Raw genomic sequence first — 12,704 nt, forward strand, 5'->3', positions numbered from 1 at the left:
ATATTGTTAATGACATCTAACACAGATGTGAATGATAAAATCTGACTCAGAATAACAATCTTTACACATCAAAAAGGACCAAAATGTGGTCCACATCCTTGGTGTCTAATGTAGACTTGGCTTCTACGGTTGCGTTCCTTCAGAGGGCGCTACAGGATCAATCAAAGCCTTCGCTGAGGCTGATGGATGGAGGAAGTGTTTCTGTAGATGCTGCCGCTGGTTTCTCGGGAAAACACCATCATCTCCAGGATTTCTGCTTTCTCCAGCTGGGAATCAGGAACTCTGGAGCCAGAAGACACTTGAGCTGCTGATGAGACCATCTCTGCGCATCTTCTCCACTATCGGCTTTCTCAGCTGCAGATGGAGACAGAAAAGCATCAGGAACGTGTCTTGGAATAAGCAGTGATTGAGAAGAGTCGTGAAAGCTGCTGATGTAATGTTGCTGTAAGGAGGATCATGTGATGTACCTTGTTGTTGAGAGGGAGATGCTCCTTAGAGATGATTGTAGGTGTCATGTCTGGATCTCTGTGCTGTAGATCTCTGTGCAGAGCGAGTCTGATTCACACCGGCTGCAGATCCTCTATTTATACTCGCAAATCTCCATATGAATGTGTGAGGCTTGAGCTTGTTGGAGTTTCTCACAGTTTGGAGCCAATGGAAGAGCTCAGACAGACAATGAGAGATGAGGGCCGCCACATGCTCAATGATCCTCTGTCAGGGGCTCGAAGCTCGTGTCTCAGGGGAGCAGGTGGAGGGGAGAGTATTATTTTAATTATTTAAGCAGTTTTCTTGTTTTAATTGAGCAATCTACTACAGTATTATATATGGATGTTGCAAATTACTACGACTGGATTTACTGATGCATTTGTGTCCAAAATTAAGTTCTTTAAAGAAAACAGCATGTCTTCTCACATCTCTAGATGCTTAACATTTTCTAATTCATGAATCATATTTTAATGCATATGATCTTCAGCATTATGATTGCTGCAGTGACGTCACAGCCTGATGATGAAGCAGATGTGTGTGTGTGTGTGTGTGTGTGTGCTGGTCAGTGTGAGTAGATCTCATGTGAGGTTCCCACACTGACTCTCTGACAAGACTATCAGTTCAATAAACTGGTAAAAATATTGGAGAACTAAATAAAAAAGTATTGATGCAATATTGCAAAAATTCTGATCATTGCATGGCTTTCATGTTTTCTTGTCTGCATTGCATTTATATAGCCTGACTGCCTTGACCAGATGTGTCCAACCTTATATTTGAGAAGCTATTTTTTCTGCTGTGCAGATTAAACCTAATAGGCTTCTGCATGTGTACATGAAATCATTCAGCTCATTGTGTTTATACAACGCACTGAGAGCAGCAGCCATGGGGTTTTCCCACACTCAGCTCTGAATGATCCTTACGGAACAATAGAAGTGTGTCCTCTTTATCGGCGTTCACCTGTCCGTCCTCAGGGAGTTTCACTCGGCTAATCATCAGTTAGCCGTCCTTTTCAACCATAAAACGGTTTGACTTGCCACAAACTCACCTTAAAAACTAAAAAAATCAAAGTTTATGTCAGCTATATGTGAGTCCTTTTGAGTAGTGTGTATGTTGGATGGAAGAATAATATGAAACATTACATTTTATAATAATTTCTAGGTATAAAACTAGAAGCCAGATTAACAATGAAAATAATTCTCAACACTTTACAATAAGGTTTCATTAGTTAACATTAGTGAACTACTTTAGTTAACATGAACTAATGAACAATTCTTATACAGAATTTATTAATCTTATGTTAATTTCAGCATTCACTAATATATTATATAACTATATATATTAAGTTGTATTTGTTAACGTTAGTTAATGCACTGTGAACTAACATGAACAAACAATGAATGACTGTTTTTTATTAACTAACATTAACAAAGATTAATTAATACGGTAACAAATGAGTTGCTCATTGTTAGTTAATTATATAGGCATTTATATAAATTTTGTGACCTTTTCCACCCTTTTCCTACACGCCTTAAATACTTTTAAATGCTAATTTGTCTCAGTGCAGGACATAGGCATGTTATCTATCTCCTACCCATGTACATGTAATCAATAGGTAAATTAGTGGTTTGGTAAACCTTTGACATTTATAATTACAGGTAACACAGACACACTAATACCCTAAAATTTGCAGACACGTGTACATTTGGATTAAGCAAAAAGCCCAGCCCTAACCCCAGCAAAAGAAAAAAAAGGTTTATGGATTTACAGTATGTTTTAGAAGCTTTTTAGTGGGTATGTGTTTTTTTTTACCTGCCCCAATTCAAATAAACATCTGTCAGGTTCAGCATAAAAATCACAGGATGACATTAATTCAGTCAAAATCATTTATTTTATAGAAACATTTGAGAGCATTACACAACTGATTAAAAACAATCATCACAGATGTAATCAAATGATACACTGTATCTTTAAAAATGAAATAAAGTTCTTTTTTTTTTTGCATGTCCTCCAAAAGAGAGCATGACAAACGGTTCTAAAAACATTCAGTACATTTCTCTTCAAGAGAAAAATACAGTTATATCTACATGCACACAACGCATCCTCCGCCTGGTGCTTCCCACGAGCTAATGTGCATCACAACCAATGCAATGCACAGCTTCAGATGATATTCTTGCCTTTACAAAGTCTGCAAATACTTATGCAAAGTACTTTACAGGGGGAAAAGTCCAGAGAGAACAAGCAAACAAGTGCTATTTTCCTCCGAGGTAGATGTGCTAACACGTAAGATCAGATCACATCAAGTGCTTGGCTTGTTGACCCTTTACATTAGCAGGTCAGTCTGTGATGGACGTTCACTTCAGAACAATGGCGTCAGATCTTGATCTGGAGTGGGAGACAGACGCAGCATCTCTCGAGAACACCTGGAGTAGCCGCCCGGGAAGATTAAGGCCTTTTTCGAGCTGAAGAAGGACACGGTCTTCTCCAAAATGTCGGATGCAGGAATACCGTGATGGAGGTGGTCTTCGAAAGAAGATTTCAGTTTCTCCACTTTGCTGAAGCATTTTCTCTCCAAGCTGTACAGTTTGCACCTGAAATTCAAAAGAGAACATCTTTAGTGTCATTGTTTGTGAGTATATACCAATGAGATCAAATGAATCGAGCAGTAAAATTACACTATTGCAAGTATTTCTGTACCTGGCATAGTGAGCGTTGTCTTGAGGGGTGATGTCCATGTAGGCCGGCATGTTTGAGTTTGCTTTTGCAGTTTCGGTGGTGCAAGAGATTAAATATCTGAAGCTCTTTCAGTCGCAAAACCAAATGCCACACAAGACCCTCGATCTAGCCCACTTTTATACCAAAGCATATCCGCATCCAGCCAATCAGAGAGCAGGGAAAAGTGGAACAATAGGCTTGCCATGATTTGCATTGGTCCAAGGTCTTTTAATTGAGCTCTTTAGTGGACAGGTGTTTTTTTCTTTCTCTAGTGCCATCTGGAGGGTCAGCCGGGGGAGAATCATCGAGGGCATGAGGACTCGGGATTTTAATGTTCTCACACTCAGATTAGCAATGGAGATTTGTGGAAAATATTTACTGTATGTGTTCAGTCACAAACTAAATTTATAGTTGGGTGTGAAATGTTTTGATAAAAACAAGAATTTTCATTTTTAATCCATGCTGATGTAATGATATAGAAACAGTTTTATTTTTACGTAGATATTTAAAAAAGAAAAAGAAACAAAAGTATAGCTTCTGAAGGCATTTCACATGGAAAAATACTGTATACATCATTAAAACACTTTCATAAACAATTATGTAGCAATGAGGATCTGTGGAAAATATTTACTGTATGCTGTATCAGAAACATGCAATGGATTTAATGAGTTTATCGTATCAAATATTTTGTCAAAGTATTCTATAAATCAATATTCACTTGCACTTAAGAAAAATACATATTTAAAATAAAATACATATTTAATACAAATAAAAATGCTATTTAAAAATAGTGCATTTGAATGTAGCTTCTCCAGACACTTTACACCACAAATTATTTAAATGTATAAAATGCATTACTGAAATGCTCACAAAACATTTAGTGAGTAAATACTGTATATAATCAAAACAAAAATGTAATAGCGTCCATTAAGCTTCCCCCCAGAAGTCGTTAGTCGAGCCCTGTGGGAACAGACACACTTCCATTGTGTGAGGGGTTTAATGTGATGAATACAGAAGTGTGGGAAGCCGTGTGTCTCTGCGGCTCCCACCAGCTCCAGGAGCGTTGGGGCGTGTGATCGGGGTCCACATTATGCCATGAGCCAGCTGTGTGTGTGTGTGTGTGTGTGTGTGTGTGTGTGTGTGTGTGTGTGTGTGTGTGTGTGTGTGTGTGTGAAACACAAGCCTGAGAACAGGTACAGCACAGAATTCATAGAACACCTGCTTCACTATAATATCTTGTTACACTGACCTAAAATACAACTGATTCTGAACTGCAGCAGCATGTGCTGATTTTATTCACTAATTTGATTATGAATAATCAAACTGAAGTATATTGTAAGTATATTATAAATATACACAAATGAATTATATATATATATATATATATATATATATATATATATATATATATATATATATATATCATGTTTATGGTTGATAACACTGATGTGTTTTTGTTGTTGCTTTTGTTGTTCTAACATTAGAGAAAATGAAATCTCTGCATGTGTTTGGTTATGAAGGGTGTGTGTTCATAAAGTGACATTAATGTGAATACCGGGTCAGGACTTTCCCAGATTCACGGCTTCGAGCCCCTGATAGAGGATCATTGAGCATGTGGCGGCCCACATCCCTATTTGTCTGTCTGAGCTCTTCCATTGGCTCCAAACTGTGAGAAACTCCAACAAGCTCAAGCCTCACACATTCATATGGAGATTTGTGAGTATAAATAGAGGATCTGCAGCCGGTGTGAATCAGACTCGCTCTGCACAGAGATCTACAGCACAGAGATCCAGACATGACACCTACAATCATCTCAAAGGAGCATCTCCCTCTCAACAACAAGGTACATCACATGATCCTCCTTACAGCAACATTGCATCAGCAGCTTTCACGACTCTTCTCAATCACTGCTTATTCCAAGACACGTTCCTGATGCTTTTCTGTCTCCATCTGCAGCTGAGAAAGCCGATAGTGGAGAAGATGCGCAGAGATGGTCTCATCAGCAGCTCAAGTGTCTTCTGGCTCCAGAGTTCCTGATTCCCAGCTGGAGAAAGCAGAAATCCTGGAGATGACGCTCACAATTCCAGTTCACATGCTGTCAATCAAGGCTTCTCCAGGCGTGTCCGTGAGATCCAGAGATGAGATGAAGACACAGAGCCAGAGAAGACTGAAGCTCTTCCAGAAGCTGCAGACATCATGTGATAAGAACAGGAGGGAAAGTGTGGAGCCTCGGCTGAGCCGCTCAGACCAGAACACCTTCAGCAAAGAGATGAAGGTCAACAAGAGCGCCATCTGGAGGCCTTGGGAGATCTTACAGCGACCAGCAGCTCATACTGAACATCTACACTAGACTCTTCTATCTTCTCTTTTTGAGAAAGTGTTTATGCAATTTCTTTTTAAAAAAAAAAAAATTGTATTATAAAGTATGTTATGATACAGTGAAGACTTTGCTTCAATTTACTTTGCATTAGATGTAATGCCTTTGGATGCATAATGTGCAAGCTATTTATTCAGCTGTTTGAATGCTTCCAACTTTGTTTGATTTTAACATGAATCAGTTTAAAAACATTTCTGTTTATAGAAAGAATGATATTTCCCCTCTATTTTGATGGGTTATATTACTTATTTTAAGTAATCTCAATTTGTGCTTCACATTGAAGCTAGATTTAATTATTTTAAAACCTCATAATGAGTCATTTGAGTATAGTTATTTCTCATTTTTTGAGCATGTTTGGACAAATCTTGTCAATTTATGTTGTAAACAGTTCCTTTTTGGAACAAGTTTGTTTAATGAACCCATTCCTTTCATAAAGGCTTGTTTTGTGATGAAAACTTTATGAAGTTTTTAACGACTCACTCGTATCAATATACCTGTGTATTTGACATTGCATGTAGGCCTACAATATGCAAAACATCTGCTTTCTCATTTGAGATGTAATAAATTAAATTGCTCTTCAATCACTTTTTGCTTTTCACTGGGTTTGAAACTTATGAGCACAACATTTTAAATGCAAGGAATGTTTAATAAGCGATAACAGTTACAACATGATCAAATAAGTTGATTAAATAACAAAAACAGCCTTTACAAAAGGCATCGATTGAAAGGATTTTCTATGCTTGTCGAAAATTGTAGACAATTCTCAAACTAAATTAAATCCAAAATAGCATGCAAATGTTGCATTAAAAAGCAGCAAATTTTAAAATGAAGTAGCCTAAATATGCCTATAAAGAAATGTTTTGTCAAAGCAGTCAACATCTGATAAAACTCTAAATTAATTGTTTTTCCATGGTCGTTTTGGTGATTAGTGCAGCAATCCACTCTGCGTAGAGGCCATTAATTGCATCTGATTGGTCATTTGCAGCATCGTTTGATCGCTTCTCTGTCATCGGGCTTCAGGTGTGCGTGGAGTGACACGTGACGAGAATCCGGAAACGTTTTTGGAATTGGCGCGTTGTTTTTAAAAATTCAACGGTCATCTCCAGAATATCGGCTTTGTCGAGTCTAACGAACTGACGCTCGGGCATCTGTGTATTTTCGTGAAATAACTTTCTCAGATGTACGATACTGCGGTGGATTCTGTCTCTCCGCATCTTTTCAACAAGGATCTTTCGAAACTGCGTAGAGGTAAGAGGAAAAACGGTAAGTTTTACAGTAAATGTCAAGCGAGAGGTAGAGATTTGACGTTATTAGGCCTACTTTGTGGTTCTCATGACATAATATGCTCAAACGACCTTGATTTTGACTGACTGGTATCATTATACAAAGATTTAAAAAGCAAATTGTGTAAAATCATTTCCTCGTCATATATAGGCCTATATAAATATATATATTTTATTTGTATAAATCGGTTTGCTGTATTCATACCATTATTAATGCCTGAGGTAACTGTTATTTCACGCGCTTCGCGTGCTTTCCCACACTGCCAGCCAATCAGAGAGGAGCAGGAGCCGCGAGCTTTAAAATCCAATGGTGAGACGGTGGTTTTATAGCACGCGAGTTTCCTTCCTCTCCCGCTGTGGGAAAACACTGTCACGGGCCACTAAAAGTGTGCCTGATACTTGCTCAGAAGTCCAGTAGTGTTGACAAAACCAACAACTTGGTGTGATTCAGACAGACACGCTTCAGACAGAGTCTTTGATCAGTGCTGAGGTGTTATTGATCCAATTAAAACGGACTTTCCCAGCCTCAGTTTATTACAGAGCGTCTCCAAAGAAATGCTGATTCGGATGTGATTTTAACAAATGTAATCTGCACGTGCGTGGGTTAAATGAAATGTTTCCCTTTCATTTTATCGGAGCTGAAAAGGTTTTGTAAAAAATGCCATGCTTTAATTTGACTTAAAGAGAATGTGATAGAAATCAGTGAAATATTCTGATTAAACACCACAATACGGATATTATTAACAGACACTATTATTATTATTATTATTGTTATTAACGAATAATGTACAGTGACTTGGGGGATAATGTAAGAATAATTCTTGAGATAATATCAGAATATTACTTGATTTTTTTTAGCAACATCTTAGTTTCAGTAAAAAAATAACATTTTACGATTATATATAAAATATTACAATTTTAAAGTAAAACTATATTTTCCCAGCACTGGATTTTGTTAGTTAAAATAATGTTTGCATCAAGTTTAGATAAAAATAAAATAAAGATCACATATTTAGAGCATGAAACTCTCAATTTAATTATTGAAAGAGTGATTGACCTATTGATTAATTGAAACCAGATAAGGTAAATTGTAAGTCCTGTGAGATTTGTACAGCCAATGTTTGATTTGATTTGTTGAGGACGCCTCACCCACTGGCCTCAGAGTGTGGGAAAGCTAATCCTGACTGGGACTCATGGCTTTGTAATGCTAATGAGCTCCTATAAATAGAGGAGCACGACCCTCATTCCCAACACAACCAACTTGCTCTCCTCAGAGAAACATCTCTCCATCTGAAAGAATGGCTCCAACTTACACGACTGACTACTCCAAACTTTCCAACAAGGAGAAACATAAAGTAAGTATTTTTGATCACTTAAAAAATCAGTTGTTTTTCTTTTATTCTGCTATGAATTTTAATCAAATGACGCAAAGAACTAAGCAAATGTCTCTTTCCTCAACAGTTGAGAAAACCTGCAGTGGAAAAGATGCGCAGAGATCGCATCAACAGCTGCATCGAGCAGCTCAAATCCATGCTGGAGAAGGAGTTCCAGCAGCAGGACCCCAACACCAAACTGGAGAAAGCCGATATCCTGGAGATGACGGTGGTCTTCCTGAAACAGCAGCTGCAGAACAAGACTTCAGCTCCACAGAAAGCCCACTTTGACGGCTATTCCCAGTGTTGGAGGGAGACCATGAGCTTCCTATCGGTCAACTCCAAGGCGGACGCTGTACGTCAACATCTGAACCACTGCCAAGAAGCCCAGAGATCAGCTAAAGACCTCATTCACTCGTCTCCAGCTTCCCATCAGCCCACCAAGGTGAAGCAGGAGCCATGTGCCCACAGACCGCTCTGGAGACCCTGGTAGAGACTCCAAGATCAAAGACTTTCACGTGAAAACTAGATGGTGGTTTTACCATCTCTTATGTTGTAGGAGATAACTCCTTTTCTATGTTCATTTTCTTTTGAAAGAATGTCTTTTTATGGTACTTCACTTTGAAGTTTGTGGAAGGAAATGGGTTTCACAATGTGAAAGTCTGATCTTCTACAGATGATTGTATTATGATCGGAGGTTTATTATAACATGCCTCTATAGTTTTCCTCATGGATGTACAGTAACATAAGTATAAATAATCTTCACGATGAAGAGTCAAGGTTTAACTCCTGTGGAGTCGATGACAAAGTAATTATTTGCAATGTTTGATATGTTTTATCACTGCTTGTAAATGCAAATGTTATTGTTTCTTCTTATGAAGGATGTGATTTTTCACTTATTTCTAATATATGGTGACATGTTAATTGTGCAAACATACGGTCACATAAAATAAACTCTATTTGAATATAAACAATCCTGCTTTCCTCTAATTGATTAATCAAAACAAATGCTTTATGCTGCATTGTCTGATTAACAGACTTTTGACATTTAAACAATGTTTTTTTAACTAACCGCTCGCGTTGGTTGTCAAGTGGTCTCGTTTTCAGCTAATGGGAGTCCATTTACACTTTTACAATGACAAACTCTTTCAGAGTTGGAGTGTGGCTCAATCTATCAGGGTATATTTTCCAAAAATGACCCTTACAATAACAATCCCTTACTTTGACTATTAAATGAGTGTAAAACCATGTGTCAGGAATGTCTCACCAGGATTTTCCAAGTCAGATAAATTAAGTCCTACCCCTAAACTTAACCCTACCCATAAGTTACCCCTAAAATCAGATGGAAATGTATGAATAACACTGATGTAGAAGCACCTAATCCTGTTTGTAAGCCTAAACTTGACATAAACTGTAAACTTGTCTCTCAAATCTGATTGGGTGATTGAAATGTTCATGTTGCACTTGTTGAAATCACGTTAACCAATATAACTTTAGAAATATCTATATTTGATTATCAGGATGATATCAAATACCCATGCCTTAATGATGTCAACTTTAAAATCTGTCCTTTTTATAAGCATTTTTTTATTATTATATATAAATAATGTAATCAGTGCCGTGTATTAGTTGAGTGTGTACCAGGAGCATGATTATAGAGTTCAGTGTGTGAGAAAGAACGCAGGGGCTTAATGTTGGTGTTTGTACTCTGAAACCCTTGATAATAGGCACTGTGTGCTGTCAGCTCTGGTTTCATCAGACAGCTGGTGCGTGTGGGGTGTGTGATCATGTGTGGGGCCGGCTTCTCCCAGGATTTCCCACACCCGCGGACTCTGGCTCCCGTTTCAGATCCGACATTAAGGAAGTGTGCCGTACTAAATCATCCATTAGGTATGGTGGTGTGAATCCTGACCCTTCCCTTCTATTGCCCCTAATTCAACGCTGAGCCCCCTGGGAAACAGCCATTCACTTGTTGTTTGAATCTACTTGTTGCAAACTTGAAGTGATGTATTGTTACAGGTCATGCAAGTTTTAAAGTTCTTTATACTTCAGAAACTTTATTTTCTACAAGGTGGAAATATGGCTTCGGAACAATTAACATACTAAAAAGAAGACAAACGTGAAAAAGAATATATAAATAAAAACATTAAAAAAATGATTTAAATGTAATATTCCATCTAAAGTATTTAATTTAAATAAAATCTTTTAGGTGTAAATTAAATGCAAGTATAGTTTTTTTTATTTTTTATAAAATGTTATACAAATAAATTGTATCAAATACTATTGTTATGAACTGTTGATGTGATTTACTTGTATGTCATTTGATCATTTTTACACTTACATGCAATTATACTTTAGTATGCATGCAATTATATGCAATTTTATACAAAATGCGAAGTTCAGAACAGAATTATTTGCTGAGATTTGAGGATTCGGCTGGAAGTATTTAAAGTGCTGACACACTTTTCTCACCGCATACACTGAAGGTGAGACGCACTTTATGAGACTGTAGGGCAAATACAGTAGACGTCAGGATGGCCATGTGCCTCCGTTGAGTTTACAGCGGGAATCCTTTGGTTTCTGAGGGTGTCAGGCAGTGTAATCAGGAGACGGCACACCTCTAGTGAACACACACACACACACATAGTGTCTGATAGATCCCCTTTCAGGATCGCCCTCCTCCTCCTCTTGTCCTCTTCAGGTCCAAGCTGCTGATGTTATCAAGTGTTTCAGACAGCCTTGTGATTGGCCCATGAGTGTGGGAAAGCATCAGACGCTTCAGACCCATGAGGACAAAGGATTGTAAATGGAGCACGTCTGTGTGTCATCAGTCCGAACTCCAGCATATAGTGTTTATAGGTGATAAAATCATGTTAGGAGAAAAGAAACCTGTGGTGGGTGGGCTACCCTTCAATATTTTACTGACACAAAAAGTTGCATTAAAACAATATGTTGAATAAAGAAATACATCAGTCTTGCATAATTAAAAAAGTTTCACTCTTTTAAACTCAACATGTGTTTCTGAGGTTGGAGGTCAGCAACTCAAAATATGAAATATGAAACCAATTTGTATTCAATTATTTAATATTTAATCTTACCATACCTCAATGCAACTATGCAAATGCATTTTTTATATATATTTAGAATTTTCAGTTTTCATTTTAATTGTAGTTAAAGTTTAAGTATTTTTTGTTTTTGTCATAATTTTTTTTTTAAACGTTTTTTGTTGTTTTACTTATTTTAGTATATCAAGTTAAACTTAAATGAAAATGAGAGATGGGTTAGCTAAAATAAAATGTTAATAAGTTTACATTTATATATAAAAAAGTTATTTTATTTTAGTTAACATTAATCCTTATTTAAAGAAACAAATATGTTTTTATAGTTTTAGTGAACTAACCCTGAATAATGATATGCAATGATGTGCATATTAAACATGTTCAGGTATTTGCAAACTTGCCTACAGATACTGAAGTGATAAAAACCATTCAGATGTGAGACTATAATTATCATTCTACATGATTATTTAGCTGTGTGCAATATTATAAATATATCTAATGCATTCAAATATTTCTATTACAATTTACTCTGAACAGAACTGTACACTGTTTTTAGCATAATATGGTGAATGTTTATGTGGGAACTTCATTGCCATTTATTTAGGACAATATATATACACATGAACGAATTCAAAGGATTTTTAGTAATTAACTGCTTTTATTAAATGCAATGTTAGACACACAGTGTCTACAATGTTTCAATGCACCGGAGTGCCATCACAAGAACAAATATTATTTTTCTGTAGCCTTCACAAAAGGCTGTATCAAATGAACGTCCTTCAGGACCTTACAAAGAGCTCAGATTCTGAGCAACATCACTGTTTGCAAGCCAAACAACACTAGAACTGGGGAAAGAAAGCCTTTAGACACACTCAAGGTAAATGCCATGCTAATAATAGCAATAATTTGCAAAGAAAATCTTATTAAGAATAAAACAATCGAAACTTTCAATATGAAGCGACTGAACGTATGTTTGCAATGAACATAGAAATATGGAAATGTTTATCTCCTACAACATAAGAGATGGTAAAACCACCATCTAGTTTTCACGTGAAAGTCTTTGATCTTGGAGTCTCTACCAGGGTCTCCAGAGCGGTCTGTGGGCACATGGCTCCTGCTTCACCTTGGTGGGCTGATGGGAAGCTGGAGACGAGTGAATGAGGTCTTTAGCTGATCTCTGGGCTTCTTGGCAGTGGTTCAGATGTTGACGTACAGCGTCCGCCTTGGAGTTGACCGATAGGAAGCTCATGGTCTCCCTCCAACACTGGGAATAGCCGTCAAAGTGGGCTTTCTGTGGAGCTGAAGTCTTGTTCTGCAGCTGCTGTTTCAGGAAGACCACCGTCATCTCCAGGATATCGGCTTTCTCCAGTTTGGTGTTGGGGTCCTGCTGCTGGAACTCCTTCTCCAGCATGGA

General features: G+C 37.4%; 3 protein-coding genes and 2 pseudogenes across 5 annotated transcripts in view; 2 read left to right on the forward strand and 3 right to left on the reverse strand.

The window, feature by feature from the left end:
* Nucleotides 1-35: 35 nt before the first annotated feature.
* Nucleotides 36-698, reverse strand: LOC311074543 (annotated as a pseudogene). Its single transcript has 2 exons — nucleotides 468-698; nucleotides 36-354 (listed from the first exon to the last, which is right to left on the reverse strand). The product of its transcript is annotated as an uncharacterized misc_RNA (transcript).
* Nucleotides 699-2,355: 1,657 nt separating this feature from the next.
* On the reverse strand, nucleotides 2,356-3,300 carry LOC311074557 (uncharacterized protein). The gene is made up of 2 exons (XM_084101266.1): nucleotides 3,181-3,300; nucleotides 2,356-3,074 (listed from the first exon to the last, which is right to left on the reverse strand). Exons 1-2 carry the CDS (start codon nucleotides 3,228-3,230, stop codon nucleotides 2,843-2,845), a joined length of 282 nt encoding a protein of 93 aa, XP_083957392.1. The 5' UTR covers nucleotides 3,231-3,300; the 3' UTR covers nucleotides 2,356-2,842.
* A 1,510-nt stretch (nucleotides 3,301-4,810) lies between these two features.
* LOC311074672 lies at nucleotides 4,811-6,145 on the forward strand (annotated as a pseudogene). Its single transcript, XR_014609547.1, has 2 exons — nucleotides 4,811-5,041; nucleotides 5,155-6,145. The product of XR_014609547.1 is annotated as an uncharacterized misc_RNA (transcript).
* A 1,978-nt stretch (nucleotides 6,146-8,123) lies between these two features.
* Nucleotides 8,124-9,197, forward strand: LOC311074673 (transcription factor HES-5-like). The gene is made up of 2 exons (XM_084101454.1): nucleotides 8,124-8,213; nucleotides 8,320-9,197. Exons 1-2 carry the CDS (start codon nucleotides 8,157-8,159, stop codon nucleotides 8,722-8,724), a joined length of 462 nt encoding a protein of 153 aa, XP_083957580.1. The 5' UTR covers nucleotides 8,124-8,156; the 3' UTR covers nucleotides 8,725-9,197.
* Nucleotides 9,198-11,933: 2,736 nt separating this feature from the next.
* LOC311074729 (transcription factor HES-5-like) overlaps nucleotides 11,934-12,704 on the reverse strand; it is a 1,033-nt gene continuing 262 nt past the window's right edge. Inside the window, exon 2 of the mRNA XM_084101596.1 lies at nucleotides 11,934-12,704. This exon is cut by the window's right edge and continues 66 nt beyond it. Coding sequence (XP_083957722.1) covers nucleotides 12,366-12,704 — 339 coding nt within the window. The 3' untranslated portion in view covers nucleotides 11,934-12,365.

Source organism: Abramis brama (assembly GCF_963993115.1).
Source record: "Abramis brama genome assembly, chromosome: 23".
NCBI classification, from domain to species: Eukaryota; Metazoa; Chordata; class Actinopteri; order Cypriniformes; family Leuciscidae; genus Abramis; species Abramis brama.

Bases quoted from the DNA above. Each gene is read 5' to 3' on its own strand.
- LOC311074557 (XM_084101266.1), bottom strand. From the start codon at position 3,230: ATGCCGGCCTACATGGACATCACCCCTCAAGACAACGCTCACTATGCC. The intron at 3,075-3,180 runs GTACAGAAATAC...TTTGAATTTCAG, and splicing joins GACAACGCTCACTATGCCAG to GTGCAAACTGTACAGCTTGG.
- LOC311074673 (XM_084101454.1), top strand. From the start codon at position 8,157: ATGGCTCCAACTTACACGACTGACTACTCCAAACTTTCCAACAAGGAG. The intron at 8,214-8,319 runs GTAAGTATTTTT...TTTCCTCAACAG, and splicing joins CCAACAAGGAGAAACATAAA to TTGAGAAAACCTGCAGTGGA.